Source organism: Erpetoichthys calabaricus, chromosome 13 (assembly GCF_900747795.2).
Source record: "Erpetoichthys calabaricus chromosome 13, fErpCal1.3, whole genome shotgun sequence".
NCBI lineage: Eukaryota > Metazoa > Chordata > Cladistia > Polypteriformes > Polypteridae > Erpetoichthys > Erpetoichthys calabaricus.
In genome coordinates this window covers 52699257-52718027 of record NC_041406.2, presented here as the reverse complement: position 1 = coordinate 52718027, position 18771 = coordinate 52699257, and the positions used below count along the sequence as shown (strand labels likewise).

Here is an 18771-nt window from a genome sequence, read left to right as displayed (position 1 = left end):
CAATCATGCACCTTGCATTTTGCATTTGAGACAAAGAGTTTAGCTAGAGAGAGAACAGAATGTTGCATATTTGGTGAGTTACAAATAGCTGTGTTATACTTTATAGTGCTGGATAGTGGTAACATATCAAGTAAATTTTTCACTTTATTCTGTACACTGGACAATAATGGACATGTAAACCAAAGTTTCATATGTATAAGCAGAGTGGAAGAGAGAGAGTCAGTTGACAGAGACATACACCCACCACAGCCACAGTAAGCGACTAGGCAGATTCCATTTAAGCCTTGAAAGAATGAAAATGGGACTATTCCCGTGGAAGGACTCAACAATTATCCATCCCTTGCAGATTTGTCATTTTGGCAATGGGGTCCAGACTGCCCAAACAACATAAAAAAATACAATGCACTGTCTCAAGATTTCTGAAACTTTTTAATCCTTCACAATTAGTAGCTGAAAAACATTGTAGCAAGTTTACATTCAGGGTTGTAGTTTTCTGTGTATGGTACATCTGCATTGACAGTATTTTTAACCTTTTAAACATATCTTGCTTACACCAAAGTAGCTTTTCATTCTTTACGCTAGTTTGTTTAGAGCAAAAGTGCACTTTAATTGACATACAACTGAAAACTTAATTAATTTGAACTGCCACTATATAATACTTATTTATAAAAATGTGTTTTCCATTATTTCACCAGCAACATAAATGTTCTTATAATTTCATGGAAAAAATAACCCTCAAAAAATAATCACCACTGAGCCTTTTTGAAAAATGAATTTATTTAACAAATAAACTAATTAAATGGAATGGATGCAATGTTATATTTGATTCACTCCTCTTTTATTTTTCTGATATTTTAGTATCCTGGGGGTGTAACCATTTTTTATAATCTTTACTAGAAAGTGATAACATATAGAAAGCACAAATATAATACATGATTGGGTCTTTTAACATTTATATAGTGTTGTTAGTTTGAGCACTTTTATGATACTGCATTCATTTGATTAGTTGAGAATGCCATGTAACAGCAAAATTACAATTATCTTATATCAGCAAAATTACAATGACCTTATAACATTGATAACTTGATTGAAATTAAATAAAATGTAATTATATTAAGTGCACTGAAGTTCCTACTTTTTGGATTTGTTCTTGGGCAGACCACTCCAAATATTTTGTGATTAAAGGTGTCAGCTGACTGCATGCTCACGTTTAAACTAACTACCCATTGAGTCAAAAAATCTTGACAGATATGAAGGTCTTGTGCTGGGAAGGATTTTGTGAGACTAGCACCTGGATGTAAACGTTGGGTATGAACAAACAAAGGCTAATCAGAAACTAACAATAATAGAGGTAGTTTAAGAGAGGTGATGAACATTTTGAAAAACATTTAGTTTAAAAAAAAAGATAAATACAAATTCTAGGATAAAAGTCCTAATATTGGAAAACAAATACAGAACCTAAAGGGAAACAAGTAAGTAGGAAGACCCATAACAGAAGATTGACTGAAGTAAGTGCTAGGAGTCTGCATAATAATAGACTTGATGGCTTAAAAAGACTCAAGAGATTCAGGAGTAATTACTGTTGTCTGGCAATGACAAGTAACATAAAGGGCAATGGTTGCCGTTGATACATTATTCAATGCTTCGAATCAATATAAACTAAAAATAATGCTGTTTTTTTTACACACATCACTAATAACTCAACCAAGTGTTCATCAATATCATGTGGAAACAAGCATGCACTCATCTTCAAAGCTTTAATCACACATTGGTTACGTTGGTTCCATTTCTCCCACTATCTGCTTCTTAGCTGGGGAACACGACCAAACCTGAGTGGCAGCATCACAGAAAAGTGAGATGGCTTCTTTCCCACTGGATCTCTTCCAAATCTCTGAGGAAGAGTAGCATATGGACGTGATGACCTGGCAGTTCGCGGTAGATGACTTGCCTCTGGTAATAGTGATAAGGCTAGAAGAGTAGATCTACCAAAGCGCTGTGGCAGATTGACTATAGCCTTGGGTGATCGCTCTGTTTTCTCCAGTTCTCTTCCAAACCTTAAGGGAAGGTTGGCAATGGGCTGAGAGGCTCTTCCAAACCTCAAAGGTAGGTTGGCCAGAGAGCTGGACAATTTATTCAAGATGGGGCTTCTGCTTTTACTAAATGATGACTGGACAATATCCTTAATTTCCTCCAAATCAAGACTTCTCAATTCTTTATTTAAAGCTTCCTCGCTGGTCTATAGAAACACAAACAAGAATTAAGCAGGTAATAAAACATGATGTATTTCACAAAGTCACTGTTTTAAAGTTTGTTAACTGAGTGCCACTATTACTGAATTTCACCCTTTGCCTTATGGGTAATGAGTCTATATAGCTCCATGCACCCTCTTGAGTTGAGCTGGCTCAAGCTACATGGGTTACCAGGGTGTCAGGCCCTGACATTCGAAAATCAATACTAGGGCTGTCATTCATGGATTGTAAGTGATGAGTACTTGCCCGAAGTGGTGGAATTCAAATAACTTGGATTCATGTTTACATGTAAGGGTAGAGATGAGTGTGAGATTGACCAGACGCAGAGGGAGCCTATTTTACAGAGGTTGCACCTGAACATTAGAAAAATCTTGATGGGAACTAGCCATTCAGCCCAATAAAGCTCACCAATCCTATCCACTTAATTTCTCCAAAATAGCATCACGTCGAGCTTTGAAGACCCCTAAAATTCTATTCTCTATCACACTACATGGTAACTTATTCCATGTGTGTATAGTTCTCTGTGTGAAGAAAAACATTCTAACATATGAGTGCAATTAACCCTGAACAAGTTTCCAACATTGTTCCTATGTTATTATTGAAGAAGTTATTTTAAAGTAACAGCCTGGATCTACTGTACTAATTCCATTCATAATTTTAAGAATTTCAATAATATGACCTCTTAATCTCTGTTTGCTTAAACTGAAAGGTTTCATGTCCTTAAATCTTTCCTCTTTGCTCATACCTCGCAGTCCCAGTTTCAGCCTAGTCACGCTCCTCTAATCATTCTCTAAAGCTGTTTTGTCTTTTTTTGACTTAAACTGAACACACACTACTTCTCAGGAGGTCTCACCATTGTGTTGTAAAGCTTAAGAACAACCTCCTTTGCACTTGCATTCATTACATTTCATTATATAATTTAAGATTCTGTTAGTCTTTTTAATGGTTTTTGTTCATTGTCTGATCGTTAAGTGGTAGCTATGTCTTTGGATGAGCTCTAGGTAGCGACTGGAAAAAATGAGATTGTTTGTACAAGTAGCCAAAACAAGTTTACTGTGTAGGTTTTCTGGGCTCACTCTCCATGATGGAATGAGAAGCTTGGAGACATGTAAGGATCTTGCTGTAGAACTGATGCTTCTAGAGGAAGCAGATTCTCTCTCCATTTCTTTTCTTCTCCATTTATCTTTATTCACTTATTAATTCATCTATTTACTTATTTTTACTAGCTTTAAGTTTTATTCTGCTGCCCATGCTCTCTTTCTCAGGGATGGGGGTTGATTTGTTTTCAATCCTATTTTTGTAAAATTGATCTATTTGTATGAAATGTTGTCTGATTTCAATAAAATCAATAAAATTATTAAAAAAAAAGAAATGATGCTTCTCTGGACTAAGAGGAGCCAGTTGAAGTTGTAGTTAGAATGGCCCAATCAGAGAATACTGAGGGGCAGACACAGGAAAGGCAGGAGTGCTTATGGCTTTTGACCGATGTCGAATTCCCAGGAGCAGTTAGAAGAAAATCTTTGAGATGTGACAGCCCGGTCAGTCCAGCTTGGCCTGTTGTCACCTCAGTCCTCATCAGGAACAATGTAATGAAAATGATGAGTGTGTTAAAGCTGCCCAACTGGTAAATTGATGTTCTCAATCCAGGCATTCACAAAATAACAAAATACAGAAGTCAAAGTAATTGTTATCCAATCCAATTATTTTCTAAAATTGTATTGTGAAACATTTTCTGATTTAGGATATCATGGACTGTTTCAGCTCTGTTACTTAGCAGGCATGGTTTCCTTTCACATTAATGTAGAGTGCTGTCATTAAGCAAGCGCCTAATCAAAAGACATTAGAGTCCTGAAGCTGTCTCATGTGTTCATGCTATGCTTCCTAATATTCCATTTGGGCAAGAACTTGGATTAGCCTCTAATTATTTGTACTTACTGTACTGTACTGTGTTCTCAACGTTTGTCCTCCTTGTGGTCCTTGAGAGCAGTCACTTTTAAAAGGAAAAAGAAACCCAGAAGACTTGTTCAGCTGATAACCATCTGGAAGACGTAACACTAACTAGTTAAGCAAATCCATAGGAGACGGATTTTGTTAAAAGGACAATACCACTGAACAGGTTTAATTGATGGGGAGCAGAGATAGCTGATGTATAAATGTAAATAAATGTTTTATTTTTAAGTTTTCTTGCCTAATCTGATTGACCATAATGGGATCAGGGCAAGCATGTTTTGTGCCTGTTGATTAATATGTTACAGTACCTTTGAAGACTTTTTTGTGGACAGTTTAAGCAGGTAAGTATATGATGATAATCTGATATTTTGTAGATCATTAGAATTGCACATATTGTACATGATATGTAATTTGTCATTCAAGCTCTCCAAAGATATAATGTTTGAGTTCAGAGGGAACACTTCACTGCTCTCTTTTAAATTGTATTCCCCTCATCTGGCATCTTTTCAAATTTTTCTTTTTACAATTGAATCCTTGGTTACCGTCAATGCTGCCAACCTTTGAGAAAAAATGTAACCTCCAGATCCATGAACATACAGGTGACTACAACAACCACACACCTGTAAGAGTGGTGTATTTGGAGCTCCTCTCGCCAGGCACCTTAATGTTGAGAATGAATTGACAATTGTGTGCCTAGAGGTGGCAAATGAATTGTGCTTCTGGATCCCCAAAACTACAGAACTAGAGGAAGTATCTTTTTTTGTGACTACAACCATGCAATTTAACATACTGTAGTAAACCCTAACAACCTTGCATGTAGGGGAGACTGATATATTGTCTTTCAGAAATTCTTACCAGCATATATTTCACTTTCCTGAGAAATCTAGCTGCATTTTGAGCACTGCACTGCATTAGTATTCCAGTACTCGTAGTTCTTTGCAGCAGTCTAAAGATATGGCATTCTAGGATGTTGACTTTCCATGGGCGTGCTTTAAATCTGTGCGAGAGTGAATGTGTTGTAAAGTACTGGTGTTTGACTCCTGCCATCAGCCATTACTACAAGGACTGGCTTTGACTCTAAGCAGCACTAACATTGGAAGTATGAATATTAGAAACTGATGAATAGGATGTTGGCTTTTTAAGATGTTTTCTGGTAATTCGAAGCAAAAAATCTACAATGTGAATGTAAAGATTTTTGATAGGTGGCAGGACAGCTGCCTCTTTGTGCCATGGCAAGTCAGTATCTGTTTGAATTTTGCCAATACATGCATACTGTACATATTAGTTTGTCTTGTATCAATGAATTGGAGTGTGGATGTGTTGGTGAGTGTGTCGTTTGATAAACCAGCCACAACTGATTCCTTCATTGCTGTAATGGTTGCCTGTGATTCTGCAATGAAATGAGTCAGGAAATATAGATGGAAGGATTCATTTTTCAGAGTTGTTAAATTTTCTAAGAGGATCTGAGCTTCCAAACAATGTGCTCAGAGATGGATCCCCACATTGGTAATGGGGGAACAAAGCTCAGGTGGGCTCCCATGAAAATTACACAAGCTGAGTTTTTTGAAGTTGAACCCAGGTGATTTGGTAAGGATTTTTAGCTCCATGCAAGGTCAGTTGTTCTGTAAGGCAGAAGCCTCTATAAGGTAGGACAGCTGAATTATTACTTATTATTCTGAATTTTGTCTCTAGTGTTTTTTTGTAATTATTTAGCATATTCATCGGTGTTGGTCTTTCTTGGCTGGTTGAGTTAGGATATTAATACTGAAGATTAATATAGGATAGAATGTTAATGGTTTTAATGATATTGGGTTTTTTGTCATTTTTGTTAAATATAAGGAACTTCACAAAGCTTTAAATAAACTTACAAACAAAAGAGAGCCAATACAAACAAATTTCACAAAAACCGTGAACCTACAATAACCTACTCAGAGGTGACAAACTAAACATTTATGTAACCAAATTATATTTTTACATACAATAATTCAAAGATTTTCTTTGCTTTGGCATTTCCAGACCTTTAAGAAATATTTTAAATCTACCACAAAGATCCTGAAAGAAGACATATTCTTCAACAATTTTGATTTATTTATCTAACGTTTGTCCAAAATAATTAATAAACATATAATGAAGGTAATTTTTCAACGTTTTCTCTTATACAATACAATAAAATTGTCAAATCCTTAAACTTCAAATATGCCTTTAATTTCTCTCTTTGGAGATCAGTCAAAAAAAAAACTGAAAGCATATAGCTGATAACGCACATTAGGACATGATACAAGTTTAGATGAAAACAGGCCATTCATCCCAACAAAGCTCACCATTCTTATCCAATTAATTTTTCCACCATAACATCAGGTGGAGTTTTGAAGGTCCCTAACATCCTACTGTTTACCACACTACTTGGTAGCTTATTCCAAGTGTTTATGGCTCCCTATGTTAAGAGTAACCTGTAACATTTGTGTGATATTTACAATTAACAAGTTTCCCACTGTGCCGTGTTCTTGTTGAAGTCATTGTAAAGAAATTGTCTTGATCCCCTGTAATACAGTAATTCCCTTCATAATTTTAAACAGTTCAATCATGTCACCTCTTAATGTTCTTTTGCTTAAACTGAAAAGGCTCAGCTCTTTTAATAATTCCTCATAACCCATCCCTTGTAGTCTTGGAATCAGTCTAGTGGAGTCTGGAGACCAAAACTGCATATAGTACTCTAGACAAGGCCTCACCAGTATGTAATAAAGCTTGAGCAGAACCTCCTTTGATTTGAACTCTACACATAGTGCTATACACCCTAACATTCTGTTAGCCTTCTTAATGGCTACTGAACACAGTCTGGAAATTGATAGTGATGAGTCCACTGCAACTCCTAAATTCTTCTCATACGCCATATTTTCAATTTTCAGACTTCCCATTATGTATTCAAACCTAACATTTTTACTACATACATGTAATACTTTACATTTAATTCTATTAAAGTTCATCAGCCACAAATCTGCCCAAGTCTGTATGCTAAGTTGCTTTGTAATGATTCAATGAATTCTCAATTAAATGCCAATCCTTCTAGCTTAAAAGGTTGATGCACCACAGACTCCCCTTCAGCAGTGGCATAGCTAGGTGCGGGCGAAGGGGGCGGTCCGCCCCAGGCGGCACATTTTTGGCATTATTGGCCAAAAGGCTCAGAACACTTCACGTGTAAGCAGCAGGGTTCGGAAAAATATCACTCATGAATGAAAAAAAGTCAAATTCTCTGATTTTCATCCACAAATGCTTCAAAAATCATTTTCAGATGGTCCTTCTGTGACCGCATCAGACACGGCAGTTGAAATTTATGAGGCAATAACAAAAATAAACAGAAGATAATAATTTCTAGGAAGATAAACAACTAATTCACAATGTATAATTTCGTTTCGTTATCAATCCGAATGCGTTCTTGCTCATCCACACCTATCACTTGTACACCACACCGGTTCTGGTTTTCGCAGCGTAATTATATTAAAATAATAATCAGAACACGGCTTATCAGTGCGTCTGTACTATATTCTTGTCTAGCTGATGCTTATAAATAATTATATGTGAAAAAAATATTGCTGTTTCTCCATATATAAATAAATCTATGCAAAATGTATCTTAATTTTTCTCAATACATCATTTTAATTTTCTATTTAAATAAGTTAACATATTCAGATACGCTGGATGGCGGTAAATTGAAGCCCCGCCCCGCCCTGAGTGGCGCGAACTCAAGCTATGCCACTGCCCTTCAGCAGTAAAAAAGAACACAAATCATCCTGTTCATGCTTAAATCTAGAAAGTACTCACTGAATGGATAATACCGATGAACAATTTTAGGTATCTTTTTACCTATATGTATACTACAACACTTAACAGGAACTGTCCAAACTATTTTCCTATTTATATTATCAAACATTGCATTTCAAAAAGAAATTTAAGGAGAAATGAAAAAGGTTTACAAATGTTCTTTATAAAAATATTGTATTTCTTATTCTTGATTTCCACACCATGTTACTGTTTATAGGTCTACTAGCAAAATACCCGCGCTTCGCAGCGGAGAAGTAGTGTGTTAAAGAGGTTATGAAAAAGTAAAGGAAACATTTTAAAAATAACGTAACATGATTGTCAATGTAATTGTATTGTCATTGTTATGAGTGTTGCTGTCATATATATATATATATATATATATATATATATATATATATATATATATATACATACATATACACATATATTATATATATATATATAGAGAAAAGCCAAGCAAAATGACACCTTTTATTGGCTAACTAGAAAGATTACAATATGCAAGCTTTCGAGGCAACTCAGGCCACTTCTTCAGGCAAGATGTAATCATGATTACATCTTGCCTGAAGAAGTGGCCTGAGTTGCCTCGAAAGCTTGCATATTGTAATCTTTCTAGTTAGCCAATAAAAGGTGTCATTTTGCTTGGCTTTTCTCTACATTCATAATGGCTAACACGGTACAACACCCTAGTACTACAGATATATATATATATATATTTATATATTATATATATATATATATACACATATATTTTATATATATATATATATATATATATATATATATACATATACTATATATATATATACTAGCAAAATACCCGCGCTTCGCAGCGGAGAAGTAGTGTGTTAAAGAGGTTATGAAAAAGTAAAGGAAACATTTTAAAAATAACGTAACATGATTGTCAATGTAATTGTGTTGTCATTGTTATGAGTGTTGCTGTCATATATATATACATATACACATATACACACACATATACACACATATACAGATATATTATATATACATATACACATATATTTTTTATATATATATTTTTTATATATATATATATATACACATACATACATACATACATATACACACATAGATGCACTTACAATAACATAGAAATCAATATAAACAACATTTACATCATTATCATATGAGAATATGAAGTAATATATAAGAAGCACATTTCATATAAATATAAATTATTAAACAGTAAAATCTTCTTCTATAATTTGCTACCGTGGCTTTTCGTTGGTCTGTCCAGGATTTTAAATCACCTGTAGCTTGCAAACCGTTTCACCTATTGACTTGAAATCTGGTACACATATAATACGTCATGTCTGCTATCCGCTTTATGGGTGATGATTGTATTACTCTTTTTATGTTTATTTTATTTTAGAATCAACTCCTATCTGCGCACACCAGGGCGGCCGTGGGCAGATGCGTATGGTGTATTCACTCCATGTTATCGTGCATTGCGCTGTCACTGGTATTTTGATAAAAGAATTTGAACAATATATAAGAAGCGTATAAATTATGAAACAGTAAAACATTAACATTTAAGAAGTAAAGTTACATTGAGTACTACTGCAGTGCCTTCGGGTATACCTCATTTTTTGTTTGCCCATTACATGCTTAAATGTATACATTTTTTGGTGTACCTACCCGAGAACACGCGACATATAACCGAGCGTGGGAGAAGCATGGATTTTAAACACGCGTTGAGTTCATCTGCTGGTCTCCCTCGTGGAATAACTGGTAATGTTTGACTAAAATGTACAGCGAGTAAAACGACATTACCTCCTTTTTTTTTTTACGATCTGTGAGATGTTGCTTTTTTCGGTTCAAGGCTTCATAAGCTCTTTTATGTGCCATGGTGTACTTAATAAGTAGTAATTATCCCAAACCATCATCTTTGAATGTTGCAAGACTTTCGCCTTGTATGTAGATCGGGGTAATTACATTCATTGCATTCCTAGTCTGAATCACAATCTGATTGTATGGGTGGTTACCTGGCACTGTAGGGTTGCCACCCGTCCTTTAAAATACGGAATCGTGCCGCGTTTGAGAATGAAATTGCGCGTCCCGTTTTGAATCAATACTGGACGGGATTTATCCCGTATTTTTTTTATAATTTTTTTTTTAAAGCAGCGTGTCATGCAAATCATCCCACATGCATTTTATGAAGATGCCTCCTTTCCTACTTTTGATTGGGTAATACTTGATGTCATCGTTAGTTTGATTGGTCTTTTTAACTGTCCAGTGAGGAGGGCGTGTCTTTTAAGTAGAGTCTGCAAAGTGTTGGCACTGAGATGTGGCGTCAGCGCCATAGTTGAAGCCCCTAACGTTGCGGTCAGCAAGTCGGCTAACATCCGCTATGTGCCGTCTTTCAGTTGCGAGAAGCAGATCATAGAATGGTTGAAACTGTTGCCCTTAACGTTGCGCCACGGCGTGTGGTTCGTTTATACCTCGTGTCTTCTCATTAAACTTTTATCTCGCGAATATGTTATTGCAATCCGCAGCGGGAGCGTTTCTATAAACTTAATTTAAACTTACGTTTTACACCGTGCTTTGTTTCCCTTATGAACATGCTTGTATGCTTCACTCGCTCCGTTCTCAATTGTTTAATTAATTTTTTGCTCTTCGCTGTTTGCGGCTGTTCCTCCATTTCCCCCTACTTCGTTCTTTTATCTCGCGAATATGTTATTGCAATCCTTAACGGGAGCGTTTCAATAAACTGATTGAAAATAGTTTTGCATTTACCTTTTTAGTAAAAGGCGAGCTTTTAAGCCTGAGAAATCACCCCGTAAATGCACACGTTTAATTGCACATGTGTTAATATGTATGGTTACACAGTATTAAAAGACAGTGAACAACGTCAGTTACCTTTGTTCCCGCGTTTGATAAAAGGTGAGCTTTTAAGCCTGAGAAATCACCCCGTAAATGCACACGTTTAATTGCACATGTGTTAATATGTATGCTTACACAGTATTAAAAGACAGTCAAAAATTAACGTCATTTACCTTCGTTCCCGCGTGTGACTCGTGCTGTAAATCTCTTCCTTGTTTTTAGTTCACGTGATTACGTAGGAGGCGTGATGACGCGATACGTGACTCCGCCTCCTCCATTACAGTGTATGGACAAAAAATATGTTCCAGTTATGACCATTACGCTTTGAATTTCGAAATGAAACCTGCCTAACTTTTGTAAGTAAGCTGTAAGGAATGAGCCTGCCAAATTTCAGCCTTCCACCTACACGGGAAGTTGGAGAATTAGTGATGAGTCAGTCAGTCAGTCAGTCAGTGAGTGAGTCAGTCAGTGAGGGCTTTGCCTTTTATTATTATAGATACAGCGCTAGATATTTAGAAGACAGCTTGTGAACGTCAGCACCAAAGTGCCAGCAAAGTCCAGTGGATCACCACTTGTTCAGCTTCGCTGAGGACAACCTCAGTTCAAGAAAACTAGTGACTGGGATTTTTGTGATCAGTTCTGGGGAAGGTAGTGCAATTGTCTGCCCCCCACAACACGCAACATGGTAGCTCCCCTGGAATATAGCAGTGCCCTGGATTCCCACAGGGCATGCTGGGACTTGGAGTTCACAATCTCAGCCCAGTTGGGTGTCGTGGGTGCCACCAGGGGGTGCTACAGAAGGACCGTGGGAGTCATGCTTCCCTTATAGCCCGGAAATTCTGTCGAGTCATGAGGACGGAAGCCCTGAAGTACTTCTGGGCTGAAGAAGAAACATAAGTTTCCTATCTGACTCAGTACAGATGAGTCATGTGATCGGAATGTCAGAAGCTTTTTCGGGTCACAGACTATTTAAAGGACTGGTGGGAACCCAGCAAGTGAGCCGGAGTCGGGAGGAGTAGGACAGAGCTTGCTGGGAGGTGTGGAGGAGAGAGAATTGTATTGATTTATTGTTTATTTAATTGGTTATGGTGGCTGTGGTACTTGAAATCACTGTGAAGAAGGAAAACGAATTAAAAGAACTTCTTTGTGTTTTACCCTGTGTCTGCGGATCTTTCTGTTGGGTTTAAAGGGGAACAGCGACCTCTAGCATAGGGAAGAACGTTGGATGAAAAGCTCAACTAGTAGGGTGGCAGTACATTATTATTATTGAATAGAAAGTTTGTATAGCCTATTATCTATTGCAAGCACTTAATGCTGTGTAAAGTATGCAATATGATCTATTCAACTAGTATAAAAAAGTTGTAACATTGTGTTTGATATCCTCTGAATACAAACAAGCATCTGCATTTGGATGAATAACACACTTTCAATTAAATTTGTCGGCAGGTTGGTTCTGGCTAGCGGCTGGAGTTGTGAGAGGGTGGATTGTCAAGCTCAGGGGCCCATGGACTCAGCATCTGTCCCTGGATGGACTTACCCTTGGTGTAGTCAGTGTAGTTTAACAGGGATAAAAATAAGACCTTCTCAGACACTTGTTGTTAAATAACTAAGGGCACTATTGAGGGAGCAGTTTTGGAGAGATTAAATCCTCTGATAGGCTGATTCTGCCATTCAACAAAAGCAATATATTAGTTTAATTTTGCAATTATTTGGGCACAGTTATGAATACTGTTTAAACTTGTAGATGTTTCATAATTTGTTAATTATGTTTTGTTGAGTTCTGGGGTCTCGAGTTAAAATTCCTCCACATTTCAATTTGCATTGTCTGTGTGAAGCTTTTGTATATTCTAAATTTATCCATGAATATATTTCTATAGGCTTTCCTTAAGCATGTTCTGGTTACTTCAAATAGGTGTGAATGAGTGTACAGATGTAAATGAGTTCCTCTTGATTGATAGATGACTTATCAATGCCTTGCACCTAATAGTTCCATGATCCCTAGATTTGGATTTATGAGGTTCAGAAAACAGGTCTTTTTTCATGAAATTTCATCTGTCACTTTTAACCTTTGCAGGAATTTGATTCTTTCCCTGAATACAGTATGCAAAGAAAAAATGAATTCAACACATTCAAGTGGCTGTGAAGTTGTATCATAAAGCACAGGTTAAAATTTATAGCTCAATATCCCCCAAGGAATCTTTGTCAAGTCATTAACCTGCCTATAGCTAGGATGGTGCTCAACCTGAGAGGTGTTAAAAAATAAGTTCATGCTCAGAGTGCACCATTAAGTCAAAGAACCTTTGTTTTATCATTACAGCACCTTTCACAGTGAGCAGTACCACAAAGTGCTTAACATTATTTATTACAAAACAGTAACAATATTTATTAGAAAACAAAAGAAATTATTTGCAGCAAAATACATGCAAGTACAATGAAGCATAATATGGAGATCATATTATGCAAACTCATTTTGTCAGTTAATGCATAATTTACATGAGATCAGTGCCCAAGCCTAGTTGGACTTGGACCTTTGTCCTTTCCCTTAAAGCCCTGCCTTGGACCAAACACACATGTTTCTAAACAAAATCTTTATTAGCCTGGGAAGGTAACATCAGTTTTGGTCTTGCTGAAGCCAGACATATCAATATATCTATACATATTAATAAAAGGCAAAGCCCTCACTGACTCACTGACTGACTGACTGACTGACCGATTGACTGACTGACTGACTGACTCACTCATCACTAATTCTCGAACTTCCCGTGTAGGTGGAAGGCTGAAATTTGGCAGGCTCATTCCTTACAGCTTACTTACAAAAGTTAGGCAGGTTTCATTTCGAAATTCTAGGCGTAATGGTCATAACTGGAACATATTTTTTGTCCATATACTGTAATGGAGGAGGCGGAGTCACGTATCGCGTCATCACGCCTCCTACGTAATCACGTGAACTAAAAACAAGGAAGAGATTTACAGCATGAGTCAAACGCAGGAACGAAGGTAAATGACGTTAATTTTTGACTGTCTTTTAATACTGTGTAAGCATACATATTAACACATGTGCAATTAAACGTGTGCATTTACGGGGTGATTTCTCAGGCTTAAAAGCTCGCCTTTTATCAAACGCGTGAACAAAGGTAACTGACGTTGTTCACTGTCTTTTAATACTGTGTAACCATACATATTAACACATGTGCAATTAAACGTGTGCATTTACGGGGTGATTTCTCAGGCTTAAAAGCTCGCCTTTTACTAAAAAGGTAAATGCAAAACTATTTTCAATCAGTTTATTGAAACGCTCCCGTTAAGGATTGCAATAACATATTCGCGAGATAAAAGAACGAAGTAGGGGGAAATGAAGGAAGACCCGCAAACAGCGAAGAGCAAAAAATTCATTAAACAATTGAGAACGGAGCGAGTGAAGCATACAAGCATGTTCATAAGGGAAACAAAGCACGGTGTAAAACGTAAGTTTAAATTAAGTTTATAGAAACGCTCCCGCTGCGGATTGCAATAACATATTCGCGAGATAAAAGTTTAATGACATATCAATATATCTATACATATTAATAAAAGGCAAAGCCCTCACTGACTCACTGACTGACTGACTGACTGACCGATTGACTGACTGACTGACTGACTCACTCATCACTAATTCTCGAACTTCCCGTGTAGGTGGAAGGCTGAAATTTGGCAGGCTCATTCCTTACAGCTTACTTACAAAAGTTAGGCAGGTTTCAATTCGAAATTCGCGAGATAAAAGTTTAATGACATATCAATATATCTATACATATTAATAAAAGGCAAAGCCCTCACTGACTCACTGACTGACTGACTGACTGACCGATTGACTGACTGACTGACTGACTCACTCATCACTAATTCTCGAACTTCCCGTGTAGGTGGAAGGCTGAAATTTGGCAGGCTCATTCCTTACAGCTTACTTACAAAAGTTAGGCAGGTTTCATTTCGAAATTCTAGGCGTAATGGTCATAACTGGAACATATTTTTTGTCCATATACTGTAATGGAGGAGGCGGAGTCACGTATCGCGTCATCACGCCTCCTACGTAATCACGTGAACTAAAAACAAGGAAGAGATTTACAGCATGAGTCAAACGCAGGAACGAAGGTAAATGACGTTAATTTTTGACTGTCTTTTAATACTGTGTAAGCATACATATTAACACATGTGCAATTAAACGTGTGCATTTACGGGGTGATTTCTCAGGCTTAAAAGCTCGCCTTTTATCAAACGCGTGAACAAAGGTAACTGACGTTGTTCACTGTCTTTTAATACTGTGTAACCATACATATTAACACATGTGCAATTAAACGTGTGCATTTACGGGGTGATTTCTCAGGCTTAAAAGCTCGCCTTTTACTAAAAAGGTAAATGCAAAACTATTTTCAATCAGTTTATTGAAACGCTCCCGTTAAGGATTGCAATAACATATTCGCGAGATAAAAGAACGAAGTAGGGGGAAATGAAGGAAGACCCGCAAACAGCGAAGAGCAAAAAATTCATTAAACAATTGAGAACGGAGCGAGTGAAGCATACAAGCATGTTCATAAGGGAAACAAAGCACGGTGTAAAACGTAAGTTTAAATTAAGTTTATAGAAACGCTCCCGCTGCGGATTGCAATAACATATTCGCGAGATAAAAGTTTAATGAGAAGACACGAGGTATAAACGAACCACACGCCATGGCGCAACGTTAGGGGCAACAGTTTCAACCATTCTATGATCTGCTTCTCGCAACTGAAAGACGGCACATGGCGGATGTTATCCGACTTGCTGACCGCAACGTTAGGGGCTTCAACTCTGGCGCTGACGATAGAGATTCGATTCACGAGAGGGGATGCAGTGAGTGTGTATGCCTGATGAGCCCAGAATTAGGGAGAAACACGTATCGCATACTCTTTGTATGATTTGAAAGTAAACTATTAAAACCATTCTATGATCAGCTTCTGGAAACAGAAAGAGGGCACGTGGCGGATGTAAGGTGACTTCCTGACCAACCACAAGCGTTACCTGGCAGGTAACCACCCATACAGTCAGATTGTGATTCAGAAAACGAATGCCATGAATGTAATTACCATGATCTACATACTGTCAAATAAACGAAACACGCGCCGTAGCGCGACAGCTGTGAAAAGCGAGGTTCAGAAAAAAACAGATCCTTAACAAATTGTTATTGGTATATTTTCGATCCGTTTAAAAAGGTTTTCTTTTCTTATTAAAAAATTAAAAGCAGTACTTCGCCGCAGCGAACCGCGAGAATTTGGCTATATATATCTGCTTCTCGCAATTAAAAGAGGGCACGTGGCGGATTTTAGACGACTTCATGACCAAACTTAAGTGTTACCTGCCAGGTAGGGTTACCACTTTTAATACAATAAAATAAGGGACGCATACTGCAGTGGGTGCTACATCTCAGTGCCAACAGTTTGCAGACTCTACTTAAAAGACCCGCCCACCTCACTGGACAGTTAAAAAGACCAATCAAACTAACGATGACATCAAGTATTACCCAATCAAAAGTAGGAAAGGAGGCATCTTCATAAAATGCGTGTGGGATGATTTGCATGAGACGCTGCTTTAAAAAAAATGATAAAAAAATACGGGACAAATCCCGTCCCGTATTGATTCAAAACGGGACGCGCAATTTCATTCTCAAATGCGGCACGATTCCGTATTTTAAAGGACGGGTGGCAACCCTACAGTGCCAGGTAACCACCCATACAATCAGATTGTGATTCAGACTACGAATGCAATGAATGTAATTACCCCGATCTACATACAAGGCGAAAGTCTTGCAACATTCAAAGATGATGGTTTGGGATAAGTACACCATACAACATAAAAGAGCTTATGAAGCCTTGAACCGAAAAAAGCAAGATCTCAGAGATCTTAAAAAAAATAGGAGGTAATGTCGTTTTACTCGCTGTAGATTTTAGTCAAACATTACCAGTTATTCCACGAGGGAGACCAGCAGATGAACTCAACGCGTGTTTAAAATCCATGCTTCTCCCACGCTCGGTTATATGTCGCGTGTTCTCGGGTAGGTACACCAAAAAATGTATACATTTAAGCATGTAATGGGCAAACAAAAATGAGGTATACCCGAAGGCACTGCAGTAGTACTTAATGTAACTTTACTTCTTAAATGTTAATGTTTTACTGTTTAATAATTTATACGCTTCTTATATGTTGTTCAAATTCTTTTATCAAAATACCAGTGACAGCGCAATGCACGATAACATGGAGTGAATACACCATACGCATCCGCCCACGGCCGCCCTGGTGTGCGCAGATAGGAGTTGATTCTACAATAAAATAAAATAAAGATAAAAAGAGTAATACAATCATCACCCATAAAGCGGATAGTAGACGTGACGTACTATATGTGTACCAGATTTCAAGTCAATAGGTGAAACGGTTTGCGAGCTACAGGTGATTTAAAATCCTGGACAGACACACAAATTGCCACGGTAGCAAATTACAGAAGAAGATTTTACTGTTTAATAATTTATATTTATATGAAATGTGCTTCTTATATATTACTTCATATTCTCATATGATAATGATGTTAATGTTTATATTGATTTCTATGTTATTGAAACTGCATGTATGTGTGTATATGTATGTATATATATATATATACTAGCAAAATACCCGCGCTTCGCAGCGGAGAAGTAGTGTGTTAAAGAGGTTATGAAAAAAAAGGAAACATTTTAAAAATAACGTAACATGATTGTCAATGTAATTGTGTTGTCATTGTTATAAGTGTTGCTGTCTTTTATATATATATATATATATATATATATATATATATATATATATATATATATATATATATATATATATTATATATATAATATACACACACACATAAACATTTATATACATATACATATATATACATATCTACATATACACATCTACATATATATACACACATACATAAACACACACATAAGACTTATTGACTGAAACGGGCTTTCACGAAAAAAGTTAGGGCTTTGCTACAGGATACACCCTCCACAAGTTAAGCAAGTAAAAATAAAATATATATTTCTGTTTTATTTAAACCTTTTAAGTTCATATGCATAGCCCCATTTGGCTGTTTAATTTTTTTTTTCTTTCTTCAGTAATATTTAATCTCCTTAAAGAAAAAGAACATATGCACTTTACTTTTTTTGTATCTCTTTAGTAATATTTTACTGTAAAAGGATAACCAGTATTTAAACCTTTTATGTTACTTTATACATTTATTTTACACAATGTTGAAAAATTAATAAGAAAGCTACATATTTTGGCAGCTGCTGCTTTCATTTTCAATGAAATGAAAAAAGCTCTCCAAGAGAAAACGTCAATGAAGAAGAAACAGTTTGCACTATCTAAAAATCAGAAACCCTCATTTATAAAAGTTTGCTGCAGATGACTTAACTGAAAATAAATGAATAGTTCCTATGTGTATAATACATATTTATCTATTTTACTTATGCCTTTATTCCACCAACTTACAACATCTGAGGTACAATTTGTTACATTACTTTTGTTTTTTGCAGCACAGGCAGGTGAAGTGACTTCCTCAGGGTCACACAGTGGTGTCAGTACCACGATTTGAACTGACAAGCTCCGGGTTTGCTGAAATATTACTGAAGAAAGAAAAAAAACGAAAACGGGCAAATGGGGCTATGCATACAAATGTCCATCCGTCCATTATCCAACCCGATATATCCTAAATACAGGAGCCAATAAGTAGATATGTATATATACAGTATATATATATATATACAGTATATATATATATATATATATATATATATATATATATATATATATATATATATATATATATATATATATATATATATACAGTATATATATATATGTGAATGTATGT

General features: G+C 36.4%; 1 protein-coding gene across 1 annotated transcript in view; it reads right to left on the bottom strand.

Moving 5' to 3' along the window:
- Positions 1-1131: 1131 nt before the first annotated feature.
- Positions 1132-18771, bottom strand: part of npvf (neuropeptide VF precursor) — a 22253-nt gene continuing 4613 nt past the window's right edge. Inside the window, exon 2 of the mRNA XM_028817672.2 lies at positions 1132-2236. Coding sequence (XP_028673505.1) covers positions 1796-2236 — 441 coding nt within the window. The 3' untranslated portion in view covers positions 1132-1795. The remainder of the gene's footprint in view (positions 2237-18771) is intronic.